This window comes from Scedosporium apiospermum (genome assembly GCF_000732125.1).
Source record: "Scedosporium apiospermum strain IHEM 14462 chromosome Unknown SEQ_SAPIO_0121, whole genome shotgun sequence".
Taxonomy (NCBI): Eukaryota; Fungi; Ascomycota; class Sordariomycetes; order Microascales; family Microascaceae; genus Scedosporium; species Scedosporium apiospermum.
The window spans coordinates 2037471-2057839 of record NW_015971822.1 but is presented as its reverse complement, the minus strand read 5'-3'; the positions used below and the strand labels follow the sequence as shown (position 1 = coordinate 2057839).

Below are 20369 nucleotides of genomic sequence, written 5' to 3'. Positions count from 1 at the left end.
CTATTACGAAGCCGTCTTGGGTGCTTTTGCGACGAAGTGCCTGCTTTACGTTAGTTCGATGCTGTTGCTTCACTGTTGCTAAACCCACTTCGCGCATGGATTTACCCCTCACCCCGCACCTCACGTCGGCCTTGGTCGTGGGTCAGGACCCAGGAGCAGGGTCGATAAGCACGACCTCTGTCCCCGCCACACTCGTGTTGCTCTCGGCACTTTGCAGCGGAGATCTAAACCACTCTGTATCGATGCAACATGATTGCTAATACATTTCCAGAATAAGGCGCAACTAGAACCATAGCACCATGCAGCGTGAGATTTCAACCACCAATGCCCGCAACGTCCTTGCTGGCTAGCTTCAGGAACATCATCCCTGATCCTTCGCATCACCCTATGATATCCGGGTGACCATATCTAGCTTCTCGAACTGCGAACTACGAACTCCGAACTGCGAACTTGGACCCATGAACCACGAGGTCTGCCCGGTGCGGGGTCCCGGGGTCCGGGGGTCCTGGTGATGGTGTTCCTGGAGACCGTCGCAAATAAGCTTGATTGATCTAGGGTATGTCGTTTGAGTTCCGTCGAGGAGCTCCCGACTTGGCTTCTATCTTTATTTTCGTAGTCGAAGGATATTGTCTAGAATGAAGAAGCGACTAGCACCGGCCAGCTTTGGTCTCCCAAACCTCCTGCCCGGTCCGAGAGTAAAGTGAGTTACATCTGTGAAGAGTGGCGCTCGGCTTCATCAAACAGGCCCTCTCTCCTTTCGCTTGTGGTGTTGCTGCTTCTCGGGGAGCTTTAGGAGAGAATAGTTGAAACAGCACCGACACGAGCGTTAGGTCCCAGTATGCTTTTCTTCTGTGGAGAATGCCTTCTTTTAACGGCTTGCTGGGACCTTGGAATCGTTATGACTTTCGAGACACGCGATTCACAGCTTCAAAAGGGCTCCCCTTTAAAACTATTGATGTCGTCATGTTTGGTGGAGCCTCTCAACTGCTGGTTTCTCGTCTGCTGTGTGGGGTGAATGATCGATTGATGACTCAGCGCACCTCGCATCGAATTGTTGCTGTCGCCTTGGTCCCTGCAACTCACCTGGCAACAGAAGCCGTCGCTATGAAATGATTGGCTGGAAGCTTCTGCATCATCCGTAAATTCGGGCCTTGCCAAACAGCTTCCAAATTTTGTTCAAGGTCGTCGGTGCGAGGTCGCGACTGGACTGTAGAGAGAAGAGAGCAAGCTATCCACGAGAGGAAGCCTTCGACCCTAAATTCCATACCCTGAACTCCATGCCGCCATCTCATCCAAACCCATCACAATCTCGATAATTTCCTTCCCTTCTTGGGACATTTTCCAAGGACTCTTCTAACTCCCGACGCCCACTTCCACCTCAAGATCGACTCCATCCATGACTATCCTTAAAGCGTGTCCACCATCTTGAATTCCTCCATTGCCCAACCAGATCCCCTTAACGCCATCGCCGACGGAGGCTACTCGTCATGGCGAACAGATTCACTGCTTTTGGAGCCTCCCCCGACCCTTCGACTCCAGATAGGAGCGCGCGTCGCGGTGGGAAGTTTTCCTTTGGTACCGAACCCTCAACCACCCCAGCTGGCCCTCCTCCCTCATCGTCAAATTCCTTCACTCCGGCTGGTGCACCGTCCGCCTCTTATCTCGGAAGCTCTATGATGCGCGGCCTAACGGGATCGAAACCTGCTGCGCCGAGCTTTTCCTCTGGAGGGTCGGGTTCGACGAGTAGGAATCTGTTTGCGCGAAAGGGAAGCTCCCCACTTACGCGTGGCGGACGCAATGCGAAGGAGCGAGGGCCTTCGGGACTAAGCCAATCTATACGAGCGGAGAGTATCGAACGTGAGACGCCCCCTAAGAAAACTGCAGGAACATTCCGACTGGCCTTTGACGATTTCGACGACGACGACGACGACGATGACGATGATGAGGAGGGTGATGAAGACGAACGTGAGGCCGAGCAAGACCAAAGCGAAGAGGAAGACGCCGATGGAGAAGAGGAGGAAGAGGAGGAGGAAGAAGAAGAAGAGTACGAACAGCGCCTGCCATTCGGACGCTCAGGCCATGCAGCTCTCGATGCCGAAGTCGAACGATACATTAATCGTGACATCGACGCCGAAGAAGAAAGCGAGGAAGAAGAGGAAGAGGCCGTCGGTGAAGCCGATGGTGAGGATTACGACCCCTTTCTTACTATGCACGATGAACCGCGCGATTCCATCGAAGGATCGGATATGGATGAAGACCTGATGGTCCTCACTACCCCAGCCGCCGACGAACGGGCGAGACGAGAGGCTGAGAACATTTTCCGAGCATCCTCGATAAGGAAGGCTGCACCCGGGCCTAGAGTGGATTTCCAATTTGATGCCATCTCTCGCGAGCATTACAAGGCTGCTGGCCCTGCTATCATAAACGAGACTCCAGACCTTATACTAGATACGGAGGACCTGGTGAGCCACCTGTATGACGAGGGTATAGGTGCCAAGGATGATGCCGAGAAGCTTGATAGTTCTTTGGCTATTGCTGCCATCGGTCTCACCCAGATTTGGAATGACTACGCACAGGAACTTCCCGATCCCGAAGAGGAGCATGCCACCGAGATTGGGCCCCCTCCCACGGCCGAGCCTTTTAAAAAGGCCGCCTTCATCGCCAATCTGGTTATTCGAATGCATCACACACGATCAGAATCCCACTTCGATGAAGGGAAAAGGGTTCCCCTTCCACAAGTTCTATTCGAGTGGATGGCTAAGAACCACAACGTGTATCCTGACCAGTTCCGCGAAGTAGTTGAACAGAGGCCAAACCCTGTCTGCCACAGCCTTTACTGGCCCACAGTTCGGACGACTCTTCTAAGGGGAGAAGTCGGGGAGACGGCGCGGCTGCTGAAGAGTGCCGATTTTAAGCACGTTAGGAAAAACCGCGGCCCTGCCTCTTACTCGGGTAAGGCTCTGCAGAACATCGAATACGCCGTCAAGCAGACGTGTGATATGCTCGAAAACTGCCCGGGCGCGAACGGCGACTGGGACATCTTCGGGAGCGATTGGACTCTTTTCCGCGTAAAGGCGAAGGCGTCTCTTGACCAGCTGCAACGATTTGCGGAGGGTAAGGATCATCAGCAATTTGGATCGAGCGATGCCAGTTTTGGTTACGGAAATTCCGTGGTCGATCTCGCGCGGAAGGCGGAGAGCCAGATCCCCTGGGAAGTCTACGAGCAGCTGACTTCCATCTATGATATTGTTATTGGTGACCAGAATGCGATCCTGGAGACGGCCCAGGACTGGTGCGAAGCGACGGTTGGTCTCTGTGGATGGTGGGATGAGGAGAAGGACCGCCCAAAGAAGCGGCGTCTAGGTCAATCGCTTAATCTGCTTGGCCCGACGCATCTCGTGCCACTCGAGGACTACTTTGAGCGTATGGCGCGGGCGGTCCACGCGGCGGTAGAGTCCGATTTCTACTTTGACCCTCGGAACAGCGTAGCGGTTGCAGTGGCATCTGCGTTCGAATGCAACTTTTCTGCCGTCATTGGCATCCTCCGCGCGTGGTCTCTTCCGGTTGCCTCCGCGACGGCTGAGGTGGCATCCCTTGGCCAGTGGCTACCAAAGCCTCAGGCTAAGGCGCTATTGCCGATGGACACTCTCGACGACGATGACCTCGCAGTTCTCGGCGTGCCTCAGCAGGGCCCTGATGAAGTCGAAGGCATCAAGGATACAACTTTGGTACAGTATGCGCGAGAGCTTGCTGGCGTCGACCAGATTTCTGCGGACCGGGAGGGCTGGGAGGTGGCCATTCAAGTCCTGGGCCGAATGGACTCTGTTGAGAAGTCGGAGGAGACAGTTGGCGAACTGCTACATGATTTGCTGGAGACACTCCAGCCTGACTCTAGCATCACCGTCGATAAGATGTGGAGGATACTTGGCGACCTTGGCATGGTCAGCTTTGCCGAGGAAACCGCGGAGGTATGGGTACTGTTTCCTTTGATTTTGAGACCATTTACTAATGTTGACTATTAGGCGTTTGCCGATATCCTCGGCAAGGACTCTCACCGGTATGGAGAGGCCATCTGGTACTACTCCCTCGCGCATAAGCCCGCCAAGGTGCGCGAGGTCCTGAACCTTCTCATTTCCTATTCTCTGTTGCAGTCTACCGCGTATCCTACCCCCAGCGACCTCGACGACCACCTTCACCGGCTCCTCACCGATAGGGGCTCTGCTCTAGAGGACCTTGCCAGCAAAGATATCGAGGCGGCCGAGCTTGTGGGTAGGATGCTCAGCGGGTACGCCACGTTACGCAAGTTCTACGAAATCAGGGACACGGAAGCCACGACGACGACCACGGCTACCTCAACCTCCGCCATCAACACTGGTCTGCGAGGCGTCGCCAACAAGAAGCGAGCTGCGACGGCGCTCGTCGCAGTCATTGCTAGCTCCGACGACAATATCCGCGGTGGCGTCTACGATGAGACGCGTGACGCGGTAGTCAGCGAAGATTTCCTCCTAGCTCTGCTCGGCGAAGCCATGGTCCTCGTCGGCCACGAGCCTCCCGTGCTCACACTCGAGCAAATGGACATCCTCCTCAAGGCCATCGAAGATCTCGAGACGGTGGGCACGCGCGTCTACGACGCCTGCGACGAGTTCTTCAAGCTCGTGCTCGCGTCGGCGCAGGGCCTCAAGGGCTCGACGCCAGCGGACCTCATGAAGTCCATCTCCAGCAGCGGCGGCCTCGGCGGAAGCTACGTGCTCAGCGGGAGCAGCATGCTCGCGAGCCAGTTGCACCGTAGCATCAGCGGTAGCAGCAGCTCGGGCGGTCTCGCTCGCGTGCCCAAGAGGGGATGGGATTGGCGGGCTGGGTTGAGGGCGAATTCGACTGCGGAGGAGGTGTTGAGGATCCTGAGGTTGGGGTTGTCGAAGGAATTGGCGAGGTTGTGGTTGCAGGATGCGGATAATGTTGCGCTGTTTTGAAAAGAAGTAAAGAAAAAGAGAGCTCGGTGGATGGAGTGGGAATACTACTAGCATAGATTGCGGGATTGTGATGGATTGCCGATTGTTGATTGCATTGTATGTATCAATGCGTTGTACTTAATAGGAAGAAAAGGACACCAAAACAGCCCAAGACTTGCGATGATTTCAGACAGCGTGGAGATGTCGTTCCGAACTAGTAGCAAAATATCAAGTACTACTGAGCTTACTCTAACCACTCATCCCTCTCAAAGATCCCTCTCCATCCCTCCCCGCCAGCCCTTTCCACAATCTTAACACCCACGACCTCCTTCGCCCCGAAGCCCCCGTACAGATGCGGGAACGCCCTCCCGTCGTCATCGCTCCCTTCCCATTTCACGGTCCCCAGGCTCTCGAAGTTGAGTTTAAGTACCCAGAGGGTCTTGTGGGCATCGAAGAAGAGGCCGCCCGTGCTGGGTATCTACTCGTAGAGGCTGTCAACTTATCCCTTTCTCCGTAATCTTATTTTTATTTTACTCTGAGACAAACCTGTTCCGCAACGCTCAGATGAATGAACCCATCGTTCGCATCGAGCTCGGAGAGAGGTAATTCGTCTGGTAGCGGGACCGGCGGCTCTACGTCGAGGATCTTGTAGAGGTATTTCGGGGGCGTGTTGGGTGCCGACATGTTCCCGAGGATGTGGGAAAAGCCCTGAGCTAGAGAGCAAAGCGAACTGTGAAGCGAACAAGATCTCAATCTCACTCTTCGGTTCAGGCTTCGAGGCCGGGTTGGTGAAGTTGCTTGGCGTTTGAGTTAACACTAGTTCAATGACTTCATCCTCGGCTGACGTAACCGTGATCAAGCTCCCAAATCCAAAGGTCACACAGCTTTTCGACGAGACGATGGGAAGAGGATCTTTGGAAGCCTGCGATGCAGCCTTCCGAACAAAAACATCACGGCAACACAGTTAAGGACAGATATGGTTTAATCGTCGTTGTTATACAATGATCTTTCCGTTCCACCTATCCTGCTCCTTTCCCTTCCTTTCCTACCTCCTTTTCCCTCCGTCTCCCCTTTCCCCTTCCCTTCAGACTAATAAAGCACCTAGTTTAGAAGAAGAGAAGGCCATGTCCACCTCTTCTCAACAAGAAAAGAAAATTCCCTCCCCAAAAAAACTAAGACCGAGGTATCATGACATTTATACAGGAACAAAAGGGGGTCTCGAAAATGGGCTCAAGAACATAAGGACTGGTGGAAATAAACCAGAAGGCGGGGAAAAAAAGAGGAGAAAAACAAGGCAGAAAAAATGGTGCTGGGCCAGAAATGATCACACAACGTCGAAGTCCTGCAACATCCACGAGGCTCCTAATGTCCCTGAGTCAATGGATAATTAAATAGTCGATGGTCATTTTATACCTGCTTCAGTCGCGCTCTGCTTCAAGGATGCCAATCCTCCAGACGCCTAAAGCACCCCCCAACAGTCCCTAGTCCCTAGTGGCGCCGCTTCGCAGAATGAAGTTCGAGTATGCGGATGCTCGCGACTTTTCCCCTTCTCAAAACCGACCCTCCTGAAAGGTTTTTCTTTTGGTTTCGGCTTGCCTAAACACATAACTTTTTTTTTTTGAGGTCCAAAGACCAGATGGCACATGTTATTCATTTATGCCCAATTTGAACAAGAGATTTATCGTCTGGAGCGGGATGTGACGGGGAAAAAAAAGGTTCCGGCGAGCATGATCATGGTGGTGACAAACCATTTTGATGCTAGAATAGAGGTCGAGATATTAGGGCGTAGACAAAGATTATCGCCAATATATGGCTAACATTGTAGGGAGAGTATAGGTGATTAGGGAGGACGGTATAGAATTGTGCGGGTCGATGTTTAGAAGACGGCTGTGTGTTTCCTCTTACGATCCTCAAATGCGCTGGTAAAAGAGGATATAGGCAACGGACTTGTCGTTGTTAGTGTCCTGAGATTTGCTCTTGGAGCCTGGCTTGCCACCGCCGTTGACGATGCTGCTCCACCTCCGGTTTCCGCCGCTAGCTGCGGAGGGAACTTGCTTCCATCCCTCCTCATCTCCTGTGTCTTCGTCATTCATGCCACCGAACCGGTTGCTCGATCCACCGTTGGCATTGGCCTCCCTACGCATCTCCTTTGCCATGTCGTCCTCCGTTCCGCCTTTGGCCACATCCTCAGCACGCACAGGTTCAATCTTCGTATCATCGATTCGGATCCACTGAGCGCCATCCTGGCGACGTACATCGACCGTGTAGTGACCGACGCTGGCGTTCTTTCCGTGATGGTACACGACGGCAAATAGCCTGTACTTAGGCATCTTATTGCCGAGGCTCGCCACCTTTTGCCTAGAAAGGACCTCGCGCGGGATATCCAGTTCGAGTGGATAGCCTACCTTCTTAGCAATCTTGAGAGTGCCACCGGCAGCATCAAACTGGAATCGCTTGAGGTGGAGGATGAGCACGGGAGGAAGCTCATCGATGAGCACCTGCTTGGACGCCTCAACATTCTTGCCTCGGAGGGAGTTGAAGTCGCCGTGCAACTTCTCCTGGGATGTGAGACCCTTCAGAGCGTCGATAATATTACGGACGTTGGGCGATCCGATATCTAGCTGGAGGGGCTGGTACGGTTCTGTGGTGATTGAGGGTTTCAGGCCAGGCACGCGAAGTTCCGAACGGAGAAGACCCCCAAAAATCTTGCTGATCGGCGACGACGACGTCGAGCCCGAGGTACGAGTGATTACCGACTTTTGGCGCGGGCCAACCTCGAGCCAGCCGGACGAAGGATCATCTTGGTCATGGGCAGAGTCGCCGCTTGTGCTGGGAGCCTTGGCAGGGGTTCCAACCCCCATGACCTTGGAGCACTCATCATCGAGAGCCTGGAGGAGCCAGCCGAGGAATTCCTCAGCATCCTGCTGGTGTCCTTGCTATAAAATGGGTGTTTGTGGTTAGTCAACGGAAGCTCGAAAATCTGTATCTGTTTGTTCACAACTCACCTCCAGTGTAGCAAACCACTTGGACCTCTTCATTTCGTCATACAAGAAGTTCGGGGTCAGTGGATCGCCATATGTCCTATCTTTGCCTTTTATGGCTTCTTGAAGCTGATCTATAGACGTAGATGAGGCAATAACTCGGAACTCTCGCATGAACACGATCCTGGTTAAGCCCTTGTTAGCAATCAACAAATTTTCAAGGCAGGTTGGATGGAAGCTTTGCAATTACATCGCATCTATTAAAGGAGTTTCACTCTTGAAGCTGTGGGCAGCCTTCTTGCTGACTTGGTCTAAGAAGTCATAAAAGGGAGTGCAGAAAAGCAAAACTTGCAAAACCTAGACAAGAATTAGTAAATCATCCCACCAACCCAAGGCTGTGTTGTATGCTACTTACAGAATTCATATAACACATATTTCCTCCATTAATCAAGCCTCTAGGCTCGATCTGAGAGATGGTGGAAGTGGCTCCTACACGATAAGATCGCAGAGCTTCGGCCAAAGACTCCGAGTTGGCTCTTGGCAGCCCGCTAATGCTACCATTGCGCAGCGTGGATGCTGAAGCAGTTGCGCCAACTGCTGAGGAGGCGGAGGATACACCCGAGGCCGTGGCGCTGGGAGCTCTTGCGGCGGAAGCAGGGGTCGAAAGGAGACTAGCCCACGACTTGGGTTTCTGAGGGATGGGAGCCGAAGCAGGAGCAGGGATGGGGACATTCCCCTCTAAGCCGGAGATAGCTTGGGCTGTGGTATCGGCTGCGCTCTCTGTCTGAGGCACAGAACTGCCGTTGACCTTGACTTCTTCAATCTTGGGCTTTTCCGCCTGCTTCTCATCTCCACCCACGCTTGCAGGAGCCTTGACTTCTTTTGCGCCAGGTTTAGGGACTGCGGGGATCACGGGAACGGCGGGGACGGTTGGACGGGAGGTGGACTTGGCGGAAGGCGATGTCTCCGCGGAAATGGATACAGAGGGTTGGTGAGTTGAGGCGGGTGTGGAAGGGATACCCGTGTCTATGTCGGATGGCTGCGCCGGTTCTGCTTTCAGCGCGGCTGCCTCTTCAGCTGCACTGAGTTTGGAAACCGTTTCAACTGCTGAGGTGACTTCTGGTTCCTTAGACTGTGCCTCGTTGGGCTTCTCGGAGTGCTCAGAAGCGACCCTTGCAGCCTCGGTTGTGGCGCCTTCATGTTGTTCAACGGGAAGCTCGACGCTGTTACCACCAGAAAGAGGCTGCATTTGTTTTCTTCGGGATTTCTTCAACGTTCTCTTAGGGAAGGGCTCATCAGGCCGGCTGAGCCAAGGTATCTATTCAGATGAAAGGAGTTCGTGGTTAGTTCCTAGATGCTATGCAAGATCCGTTGACATTACTTTGTTTGGTTTAGACTTACTGGAGCGCGGAAAGGTGGCCTTTCCTCCACGATGGGAGGGGGAGACTCGACTTGAGAGGCTGCCGGTTGTGGTTTGATGGCCTCGACGGCCTGAGGCTTAGGGGGAGTTGTGCGCGCCGGAGGCACGCGAGGAGAGTGAGTGGAGGAAGGAGTGTGAGGAGGAATCGGGGCGGGTACGGGAGGAGGCTGATATGGTGTCGAAAGGATGGGCGAGTTCTGAGACTGCCTTGAGGAGTAATTTTGCTGGACGCTTACGCCCACCATGGGGACATACTGATGCATCGGGGGAGGCGAGCGGCCATACGGGGTCTGGTATGGCATGTACGCTGGTGATTGCATGGCGCCATTTTGATACTGGGGATGAGGATGCATGGCAGGATAGTATTGTGCTGGGTAGGGGGGCACGTAGTTAGTGAAGTGGTGCATCGGCTGGTGGTGATACTGATGGGCGAAGTGTTGTGGTCCACGCCTGCCTCGCCCGCCGCCGCCACCACCACCTCCGCCGTGGGATGGGCCCGTTGGCATCTCGCTGCCCACAGAACCCGAAGGCCCACCTGCTCCTTGCATGGCTGGCCCAGCCGGCAGATGACGGTTGTTCATCTTGCCGGCTTGGGAGTTTTGTTGTGAGAGTGCCGGTCCACCAGTTGGACGGACACTTTCAACTGGTCACGAACCCCAGGTAATCCCGTTAAGTCGTCAGAAGCAATTCGATTGATCGATGGTACGTCGTAGGACTTCGACAACCGATGATTTCGCGGGCTACGTGGAAGAGCGAAGGTTACAGTCGCGAATCGCGTGGTTTGGGGTGATGGGCGACTCGAGGGTTTGTGTCGCCCAGATTAATAGGCGTAGTGTACGAAGGCGCAGGAAAGGATTATTACGAAGCCAAGAGGAACAAAAAGGTGTAATGAAGGAATGAAAGAAGCGCTAAGGGAGAGAATGAGAAAGGATAAGTCGCGTTACGAATGAAATTGCGCGCTGGGGAGATAGCTGGATGGGAATGCCTTGGAAATTCCGACGACGTTTCTGCGTCTGCGAGGAAATGCAAAATTTAAGCCGGACTTTGTTCGCGGTAGGAGCAGGGGGGGAGCTTGACACCTGGAAGCCTCGCATGACTAATCTGGAATGTTTGCTGGTGTAAATAATATTTCGTTTACTGGTTAATAGGTCGCCGCACTGTCCAGGTTACATCGAGGGCTCAAAGCAGCCTGTAGTCGGAAGGGTAGAGCCGGATTTAGTATGCCACGTGACATGGATTTCTCCATTCCCCAAAAATTAGTGGGCACCAACGAGCGGACCAAGTGGATTCCAGGTCTCGTCGTTGCCATCTGACCCTTCTTCACGACGGCTGCTTCTGGTAAGCTCGAATCGTCCAGCTAAAATCGAGGCGCGAACGTCTATTACTTTCTAAACAGCCGTCCCTCCCCATAATCCTTTTGCCTCTGCGGGGCGTACCAGAACTCGCCGCGATACTCGTAAATAACAATGCTTCCTTGACTCCATTTGATCATCGGATCTCTATGCTTTTGAAATGCTCCACGCAAACATAACTGAAACTCGTCTTCCTGTTGCAATTGCTCTCTATTCGTCTCTGAATACCCACTTGCCCCCTGGTCTCATGGCTTCGCGGTGCCTTTCTTGAATCATTTCTTTCTCCCGTCTGAGGGCTTGCACACGGTCCTCGTGTAACTCCTGGGTATCTGGGAAGTCTGTCCTCCAAAACCCAGGCGGTGTCTTCATTCGACTGAAGCGATGGCGGTGCTTCCCGATCCTATTTGCGAGCTCCTTCGTCTTAGCCTCAAGCCAGAGCTCATCTCTCTCCTCTTTTGTCATGCTAAAAAGGCGATGGGCTTCCTCGCCTAGGTAGTCTTCGAGGAGCTTCTTATCCTCGGCAAGTTGTTCTGCGGTCCGTCGACCATTTCCACGTTCGGCAAGAGCCATAGCGCGGAAGGATTTACCGCAGCATTCCATATCCGTGCAGCCTGGGAGACACGCACGGTCGTCCTTATTCCTGACAACCTCACTGAAGGCATAATCAAAGCCGCCGTTGAAGTTGGGGTTGATTTTGAAATCATCAACTTTTAGCACCGACACAGGCCTTGTGCGTAGTTTTGGCTCCGACGATAGAACACCACCGCTCTCCTTTTTGCTTGCCGTGCTAGGCGTGGGCCCACCGCTCGTACCACGGGGTGTTTGCTTAGGTGTAGCCCTCGACCGGTCCCTGTTGATTTTATCGAAGGGGAGTTCTCTCGGTTGAGGGGTCTGAAGCCAAACGGAGGTGGCACTTGCACGAGATTCTGCGATCGGTCGGGGCTCAAGATTGGATCGAGGTGTTTCGGGTTTTCGGAAGGCTCTAATGATTGGTGATTCTGAGGCCTTGGACGCACCGCTCAAGAGACTCGTTAGCCTCCCTGTGTTTGGTTCTGTTCTCTGTAGAGGTGTTCGGTCACGAGCGGACAGCTCATAGCTAGCCCCGTCCTCCGCCAAAACACCTACAGCATGCGCAAGTCCCTTTCTAGGAGGACGTTGGAGCCGAGGTGTCTGCACATTGGGGTTCAACGGCTGTAATGCCGCTCGAGATACCTGATCAGGCACCCTAGGTGTTCCATGTGTCTCAATGGAACTGTCTGGGCGAACCTGTGGGCAGGGACATGGAGTGTGCCCAGTATAGAATCGGTCCAACTCCGTATTTTTCCGTGGAGTATCGAACCTGGTCCCCGACTCGTCGAGATCCACGCTTGTTGCTGGGCTAAAATCGCACACATCTGCCGTCACCACGGGTTCGGACTGTGAGATCGCCTCCTCTTTCACGCGGGTGGCACGGGGTTGGTCAACCTCGGGCTCGTCTCTTTTCCTTTTCTTCACGGCTCGCTCCGATACCACCACGGGCGTATCTGAGGAGGGTTCCTCTTTAATCTTAATGTGAGTTCCGGGGCCATTCTCCCGTGGCAAATCGGGCAGCTTTGGATTGGGGAATTCCTTCGTCCCGTCTGTCGTGCCACTCCCTGTTGGAGAATCATCGTGAGAATGATCATTACCACCGACGTGCGGAAACGTCGCAGGAGGGATTCCTTTGTCAACAGTTGGAGGTAGTGGAGGTAGCATAGGCTCAGCGGAATTGCGAAAATTCTGCTTGACAGCGGGCAGCTGTGCATTCACCAACCTAGGTCGGGGTGTGGTTGAGGCCGGGCTGTCGAGCTTCTGCGGATCCTGTTGTCCGAGACGCGCTTCCAAGGCCTCGACCTTCTTTTGTAAGCGTTCGGCAAATTGCTTCCATTTGTCTCGCTCCTCTTTCCTCTTGGCCAATGTATCAATCGCTGTCCTCAGCTCGGCCTGTAACCGGGTATATTTTGCCGCATTTTTCGCAGCTTCCAACTTCCAGTCAACCTTTCCTTCGGATATCAGTACACTAGGGCTGGCAGTATTAAGGCCAGCCGACTGAGGTGTGGGCGGTAATCTCAGCTTAGGATTATTGTGAGGCCGCTCGGATGATTCTAAGGCGCGGCCAGCGGCCAAGGCTTTGATATTTTGAGGGGTTTCGGGGGTGGTACGGTCGCGCTCAAGATGCTGGAGGCGTGCTCTGAGTTCCCGATTCTCTTGGGCGAGTTTTTCCGTCTCTGAAGCTCGAGATTTGAGTAACTCAAGCTCCTTTTGGTTGTTGTCAAGCTCTTAATATGAGATTAGCCTCTCTCATTGACCCGTTCGATGTGTACTGCGAGATGTTCCTACCAGCCTTTAAATCATCCTCAATTTTGTCGCAAACCTCAGCGAGACTCTCAAAAATAGCTCGCCGACCGTTAGTTAACCAACTCGCCATGGCGGACAGTATACTGCTATAATGGCATTGTTGATGAGTTGGATACGATTTAAGATGTCCACGAGGAGTATTTTCCGTCAAGCCTCAATTAGGAGAGACGCGTTCAGGACAAGAATGGGCGCGATTGACTTCTCAGTGAAGGCTGGTGGGGCGCTCCATTACCTCATCTTCTGCCGCAAAAAGTGTGGACGCCAAATCACATGACCACGAAATCCACTGCTTCGATGTATCACAAGTCTCAGTGCACCGAGATAGACGTCAATGGGGTTTCAACAAGAAATTATTCCAGGTCTACGAAATTACGCTACTTGCATGCAGACGGCATTGAAGTCCATTAGTAGCTGTGTAGCCGAGGAGGAGCAATTTGGGTCAACATCAGAAGGAAGCTTCCTGCCAGTTATGAGTCGAGGGTTTGAATAATGGCCAAGGAAGGTTTTGCTCTCGAACTTACAAATGAAGAATCTGGCATCCCCAATGTCTCGCCGTCTTCCGAGGATATCTCCAATTAGGGCTGAATCTCACGGCGCAAGGCAAGCAATCATTGGTGCCAAGCCCTATTAACTGAATCACCGCGGAGGAAATCGCAGAGTTCCTAAACCCGATGGACGCCGATCTCACGACATTGGATAACATCAACTGTTAGTGTCCCGTGATTGCCAGGTCAGGAGTTGCCATTTACACTGGCGTAACGAACTGGCCTGCATCTTTTTCATCGCGGGATCAGTGAGCCACTTGTTCCGCTCGGGAATCTCAAGTTCCGAGGCTGACAGTGTTCTTTTGAAGAAGTTTTCTCGAACGTCGTGTCCTGTCTGTTATTGAATACCACCTTGTGTCTTATGACTGCCCTGTGCGTGGTTTGATAGTGTTTGATATTTCGATGATCTAGGCACTCTAACCCCCCCGTGTCAGTCACAATGACGGACCAAGGAGCCGATCTCGCGACCACATGGCGAATTAATCTCTTGAGAGCTATAAATGCCAAGAATGGTTCAATTTCCTGCGGCCTGCGGTCAGAGTGCCGAGGGAGAAAGAGATACCCGCTGTCCTGTTTCGACACTTATGATAATCAGGAAGCCCTGGCTCAATCATCAAAGGCAACCAATCTATTATCATCAATCTCTAATCCTCAGGCGGGACAACTTCCGCATCACAAACAATGATCTAAGTCAATATTTAAAAGAAAAAAAAAATTGGACCACCACCTCCGCCCATACCGTGGCTTCTCAGCATCACCAGAAGGACGCGGCAGAGCATTTTCACCAGATTAGAATTCGATCTCAGAAGGGCATCCATTGATTGCTCCCTCAGTTAACCTAAACTAACATTGCAGGGTCCCGGGTTTCCCCACTGACAACTCCAGGTCGCCAATTGCCCATTAGCAAACCCCACGCCCAAGTTTAGTGCGGCATCTCGGGCAATCAAACAAGATCAAGGACGCTAACCCAACCCAGAAAAGAAATTCATCCTCCATCGACTTGGATCACTCAAGGAAAACAAGCCCACGAAGCAACTGGATCATCCCAAAGGGTCGAACGAAACACGACCTCCCTCCACATTTCCGTACATCTAGATCATGAGATTGTAGGTGCACGTGTGGCCGGCGGATTGTAGTTTACTATATTGTACGGAGTATGCGGATGACTTCACAATCCTTACGACGTTATCAGAGGGGCAAAGAGGCAATCGAGATTGAAGAAATCGTCCCCGTCCAGGGTTCACAATATGTCTCTAGCGACCTTATTCGACAGAACAATCAATTAACTCCCGAAGCCGGATGAGTATAACCCGGGCATACCTCCCGCCTTCGAATCACTTCTGAGAATATTACAGGGCTGTCCGACGGCTATCTGGCCATTCTGGGCGATGTATGACGCCTCGATGTTCGTCCCGAAACAGTTATGGTGGGTTCGTCGAGTAGTCGTTATTACCCAAATCTCTAACAGTTGTCTCCTATTGCCACTATTATTAGATTCCTTTGATGTGTGTTCTGTCACAGGAATATCCTCCTTTTTAGGAGATGCGGAGAGATAACTGGCGGAGGCTCCGACCTGGCGTTCAACCGATGCCTCCTCATGCACTGATCGGCTTACAGGAACCACTGGTGCGGCTAAAGGGAACAGGAGGAACAAGAGCCCGTCATCTACCATCCAACTTCGTGCCATGTTTCCCATCGATAGGGCCCAGGTAATTTAGGCCGTAGTTATGCCATTCCTGGTGATTTTCATCTGATGTCGGCTTACATCTGGAGGGTGTCCGATCTACATCTAGAAGGGCAATGGAAACCGCCAGTGGCAGCCGATCAGAACCGGTTCCTCCGATTGACTGGCACGGGATTGCTAGCCGCCCCCGAGTCGCTCAACCCGCTCTTTATTTCCCAATCCTTTTCTCAAACATCAGATGAAAGTCCATTCGAAGCTGTATAGAGCCAGGAGGCACCGGGAAGGGTGTGTTTGGTTTGTCCTTGGGTTCCACAAGCAGACCATGAAGCAAAGGATCCATGGGTAGATCCTCCTCCCATCTAATAAGGGAAGGTCCCTTAAGCATGTCTCTTTGCTTCTCGTCCTCGACAAGCAGTGTGCAAGCCCGGCGAACCCCGTGGCCTCAATAATCGTAACACACGGAAAGTTCATCTGAAGATGTACAGCTCATCATGATCAGACGCCATATTAAGCCAGAGGTTGCCGACCGAGACTGGGCTGACACAAGTATCTCGTAAGGAGTTCCTCCCGAAGGGAGGCCTCGCCTGCCGTTCTCATCCTCGAGCCAATTCCTTTAGATCCGGGCCGAACCCGATTGTGACACGCGGCTAGAGTATGGCGAATGCTTCTTTATTTCATCAAATGGCACTGTTGAGAGAGGGCGGAGGGCGGAGAGTGGCGATAAGACCACCAGGCTCAGTCCTGACACAGCTGTTGAGCTGACAGATGAGCGTGGTTTGAGGTCCTCCTAGTTCTCGAGAGAGGAGGCTCTGGTGTTAACGTTGAAGACCTGGAGCGTGCTGTGACAATCGAGGAGGGATTAAAGGGGTATGCTTCAATATTCGATGTTGTCATCCCAATTATCATCCGCGTTTGCTCGACTGACAAATATCGATGAGGTTGCAGCCCGGCGAAAGGGAGTCGTGGCTGGTTTTGTGAGGACAGCAAGACATCAATCGATCTGTTTGTCTGTCCAACCCTGGGCCAGGGTGCCTGTCGGAATGAAGAATTTCCTTGGTTTAGTTTAGCGTGCTCCGTGCATTCCTCCACGGATCAATCGATGTCACTTCAATGTTCCTCCTTTGATCTCCACTCCTCGTCTCCTACACAGTACACGCCCCTTTCGTTTCTAAGACTCGGTCGGCACTCGGGATCCCACAGCAAAATGTCGGGCCTCATATCATTGCTTGTTACACATCAAACCCCCCTTGCACATATTATCGTCGGAAAACAGTCGATGTTGGAGCTGTGCCGGGACAGCCAAGGCACTCGCTCCACTCCCTAAGCCGAGTCGGGAAAGCGTCCAGAAGGCAGAAGCAGCTGGACTTAGCAATTGGAATGTTTTGAATCCTGTCAAGACTAGATGGATCACCACCTCCAGGGAGGGAGGATAATACACACCCGGCCGGGCCTATACATCATACATCACACTCCTCACATCAACGCACCCACATACGAAGACTTTCTGCATGTGCAGCCGGGCGTCCCACGCATCAAGGATGATATCAACTCCTCTGATACCATTCCACATGCAAGGTGCCCTGCGGACGAGCCGATGATTTTCGCACCTGTAAGCGAACTTACGTGGTCGGCATCAGCGACTTTTCAGCAGGAGTTCGGTACACTTCTCCCGGTCACATAGATAGCTGATCCATCGAATACCATCAACACCTCCGTACCTGTAGATGTGTGATCTCGCCAGGGGAGATATAAATGTCCAGGGGTACCTCCCCCAATATCCCGAATTAGATGCAGTTTGCAAAGCGCGATATTTGATCCTCTGTCTCATTCAGCAATTTCTCTCTATGTAAGTACGAACTGCTCTTGTAGGACACGCCAATCATTGGTGAGCATCGACTTGGGGAAGTCCACATCTCGTCAATAAAGCCCTGCGTCCACCCCTCGCTCTTGTTTGCGACGGGCAATACCTGTTCGACGCGGCGTCCGGCCTCCTCTAATCTATCTTTCAGACGATTTCCCGTACACTCTTTCCAATTAGACGTCAGAAACAAGTCCATCTCTTCTAAGGTAAGAGACTGGCTCTTCCCTTTCTAGTATCCACAAATTCATACTCTACATCCTTCCATCTCCTACGTGGTCGCTACGACATCTTGTCCTCTCACCATGTGCCCCTTCACTCCTTCCCTCCTTCCCTCAGTGAGGATCCTTTGCGAGGACGCACCTTCTTCACTTGGCGATGTAGCCGGAGACTTGGTTTGATGTTTGCGGATGCCACCACTCGTTGCTCCTGCCTCTTATTCCACTCTTCCTCCCGACTTCTGCCTTCCCTATTGAAGCAGGTCACCGCCATCTCCGCAAATCAGCAAATCAGACCTCAAGTCTTAAATCCCAACCTCTGCATGCTTTTCCTTTTTTCTTTTTTTTTTCTTTTTTTTCTCTTCCACCTACAAGCCAACAAATTCCGATTTTCCTACTTGGTGGGAAGAAATTCCCTTGCCCGTCCCGACAATCACATTGCTTGCATTAAGTACGAGAGAAGGCTCCTCATCCCTCGCCTCTCATTGGAACAACATCTTTCTCATTCCTGTACCCAAAAGCCAAAGCCAGTCCGTCAGACTGATATCAAACATCCCGCCATTACCGCCTTTTTCTCCCCTCACGCCCATCATCCAATCACGGGTAGGCTGAAAAGGTTAGTGGGAACCCGAGCAATCAGCTTGTTGCGAAGGCGAGCTCCATGATTCGGTCCACTACAGGTTGGCAAAGATCTTGGTGCTGAGAAGGAGGGACCTGAGAGAGATTTCGCTCCGATCTCTCAGGTGTTTTTCTTCTCCATGCTGTTATTTTCCCTTCTTTTTGGTTTCTTTCTCGCTGTCCAAACATATATTATCCGTTTCCCTGTTAATATTGATTACGACGTAACCATCTTGGCTAGTTGGAGGCGACCCTCAAGGCTCACGTTAGCACAGAGAAGAAGGGTCATCTCGGGTCCAATTGCCAACGCTAACTATTATTTGATTTTCTCCAGATTTTTTTTTCCTCTGCCACAGAATTCTTCCCCGAACGCACAAGTCGATTCGATTCGCCTCTCGATACTACGTTAGTACGTCCCAAGCCACAATTCCCGCCTGAACCACTCCAAGTGCACATCGTCCAAGCTCCAGCAGAGAGGTCTCAACTTTGCCCACGCTCTGACCAGAAGTGAACGAGGCGCACTTTCCTGGAGCCCCACCTTCTGAGATTGGAGACTTGGAGCGCATCTACCACACCAACCCTTCCTCACTCTCTTGCCCCAGCAAAACAGAGATTTTTTTTTTCTAACGAACATTGATAAATCTCCAGAATTACGCTCTTCAAACAACAACACAAACGTACAAACACAGAATCTACCCAAAATGGATTTCAGCGGACGTGCATGCTACACCTGTAAGTGTGGCAGGATATTACTGCGCATTTTTCCCTTCATTCCCTTCCTCGTCATTCATTGTCTTCCCCGCCGCGGTTGCTATCGCCTTGAAAGTTTTCTTTTGAGGGGTGGCGATTTGTGTATAAGAACTCCCCTGTTCAGGTTATCCATTAAGCACTCTCTTCCCTTGGGAAGCGCAAGAAGCAAGCGCCGACTCCAATCCGTCATATTCCATATTACTTCCATTGATGGCAGTATCATGGGCCGATCGCTTTCACAACCTCCCTCTGCCTTAAGATTACCTTTGCGCTTCTGGGGCACACCTGGTGAAGTTTCTCCAAGCTTGGCGTTCAGACGCCTCCACTGCCACGGTTATGTGTTTGAGCATATCATCAAGCTTTGGCTGGAAGATGGAGATTCTGCAACCTAGCTTACATCGATTTACTCCCCCATTTCTATCGTGTTTCTAATTTTCCATGCTTTCCAATTTTCAAACGAATACCTTCTGTTGAGATCTCTCAAGCTCAAGATTGTCTAACGTTTTCGGTCTAGGCGGTGCCACTAATCACCAGGTATGACTTTCACATGGGAGTGGCGACAGGTTGGCAATCGCCGAATACTAACTAATTCAGGCCCGTGAATGCCCAAACCGGGGTCCGGCCAAGTGGTAAGCAAGCCCTGGTTGATCCAAGAAGCAATGGTTACAGCAATGAAGCTAACTGGTTTTTTTTTCTAGCTACAACTGTGGAAGTAAGTGACGATGGTCGCTGCATTTTTTTTTCCACATCCAAGCCTGATACTGACAACTTGGCTTTGCAGACGAGGGCCACATGAGTAAGTCATTGAATTTTCTATTTTCCTCCACCCAGTCCTAGTCCACTGACAATACACCTAGGCCGCGACTGTCCCGACGGTCCCAAGGACTCGAAGACATGCTACCGATGCAACCAGGCCGGCCACATTTCCCGTGACTGCCCTCAGGGAGGCAGCGCTCCTGGTGGCTCTTCCAGCGCTCAAGTTGAGTGCTACAAGGTAAGTTCGACTCCATTTTTTTTTTTTTTTTTTGGGGGGGGGGCGAGTTCTAGGATTTTTCGTCCTGACTTAAGTTCTCCATTCTAGTGCGGCAAGCTCGGTCATATTGCTCGGAACTGCATGGAGGCCGGCGGCAACAGCTCCTATGGTGGTGGCTACCAGTCATACAACCAGGGCTATGGCAGCCAGCAGAAGCAGTGCTACAGCTGTGGTGGCTACGGCCACATGTCTCGTGAGTAGCCCTCTTGCAAATTGAATTACTCTCGCCTAACATATATTTCCTAGGTGACTGTGCCAATGGCTCCAAGTGCTACAACTGCGGTGAGAATGGCCATTTCAGCCGGGACTGCCCCAAGGAGAACACTGGTGGCGAGAAGATCTGCTACAAGTGCCAGCAGACTGGCCACATCCAGTCTGCCTGCCCCAATGCCTAAGCCAACACACTAGGTTTCTAGTTCTGCGCCATTGACGATATGGGCTCGTGATGCCGAGGAACTACCCCTGGGTTCTTGGAACCGAGATATCCAAGCACCCGTGTATAGTATGAAAGTTCTTGGGGGGCGGGGCAGTTGCCTATTTCTTTCGATCACCCTTTTGTGTCATGATACATCACGCGAAAAATGA

The 20369-nt window shown here is 52.2% G+C and overlaps 5 protein-coding genes across 5 annotated transcripts; 2 read left to right on the top strand and 3 right to left on the bottom strand.

Moving 5' to 3' along the window:
• Window positions 1–1487: 1487 nt before the first annotated feature.
• On the top strand, window positions 1488–4970 carry SAPIO_CDS8625 (Nuclear pore complex subunit Nup85; the record flags this gene model as incomplete). Its single annotated transcript, XM_016790226.1, has 2 exons — window positions 1488–3968; window positions 4023–4970. 2 exons carry the CDS (start codon window positions 1488–1490, stop codon window positions 4968–4970), a joined length of 3429 nt encoding a protein of 1142 aa, XP_016640489.1.
• Window positions 4971–5193: 223 nt separating this feature from the next.
• Window positions 5194–5633, bottom strand: SAPIO_CDS8624 (uncharacterized protein; the record flags this gene model as incomplete). The annotated part of the gene is made up of 2 exons (XM_016790225.1): window positions 5194–5427; window positions 5496–5633. The coding sequence occupies 2 exons, from the start codon at window positions 5631–5633 to the stop codon at window positions 5194–5196; spliced, it is 372 nt and encodes a 123-aa protein (XP_016640488.1).
• A 1226-nt stretch (window positions 5634–6859) lies between these two features.
• SAPIO_CDS8623 (uncharacterized protein) lies at window positions 6860–9931 on the bottom strand (the record flags this gene model as incomplete). Its single annotated transcript, XM_016790224.1, has 5 exons — window positions 6860–7885; window positions 7955–8114; window positions 8181–8287; window positions 8346–9248; window positions 9332–9931. The coding sequence occupies 5 exons, from the start codon at window positions 9929–9931 to the stop codon at window positions 6860–6862; spliced, it is 2796 nt and encodes a 931-aa protein (XP_016640487.1).
• A 981-nt stretch (window positions 9932–10912) lies between these two features.
• Window positions 10913–13148, bottom strand: SAPIO_CDS8622 (uncharacterized protein; the record flags this gene model as incomplete). The annotated part of the gene is made up of 3 exons (XM_016790223.1): window positions 10913–11927; window positions 12042–12999; window positions 13061–13148. The coding sequence occupies 3 exons, from the start codon at window positions 13146–13148 to the stop codon at window positions 10913–10915; spliced, it is 2061 nt and encodes a 686-aa protein (XP_016640486.1).
• A 5554-nt stretch (window positions 13149–18702) lies between these two features.
• SAPIO_CDS8621 (HIV-1 retropepsin) lies at window positions 18703–20179 on the top strand (the record flags this gene model as incomplete). The annotated part of the gene is made up of 8 exons (XM_016790222.1): window positions 18703–18733; window positions 19266–19285; window positions 19346–19380; window positions 19450–19463; window positions 19533–19547; window positions 19609–19745; window positions 19833–19977; window positions 20031–20179. The coding sequence occupies 8 exons, from the start codon at window positions 18703–18705 to the stop codon at window positions 20177–20179; spliced, it is 546 nt and encodes a 181-aa protein (XP_016640485.1).
• Between the last annotated feature and the right edge of the window lie 190 nt (window positions 20180–20369).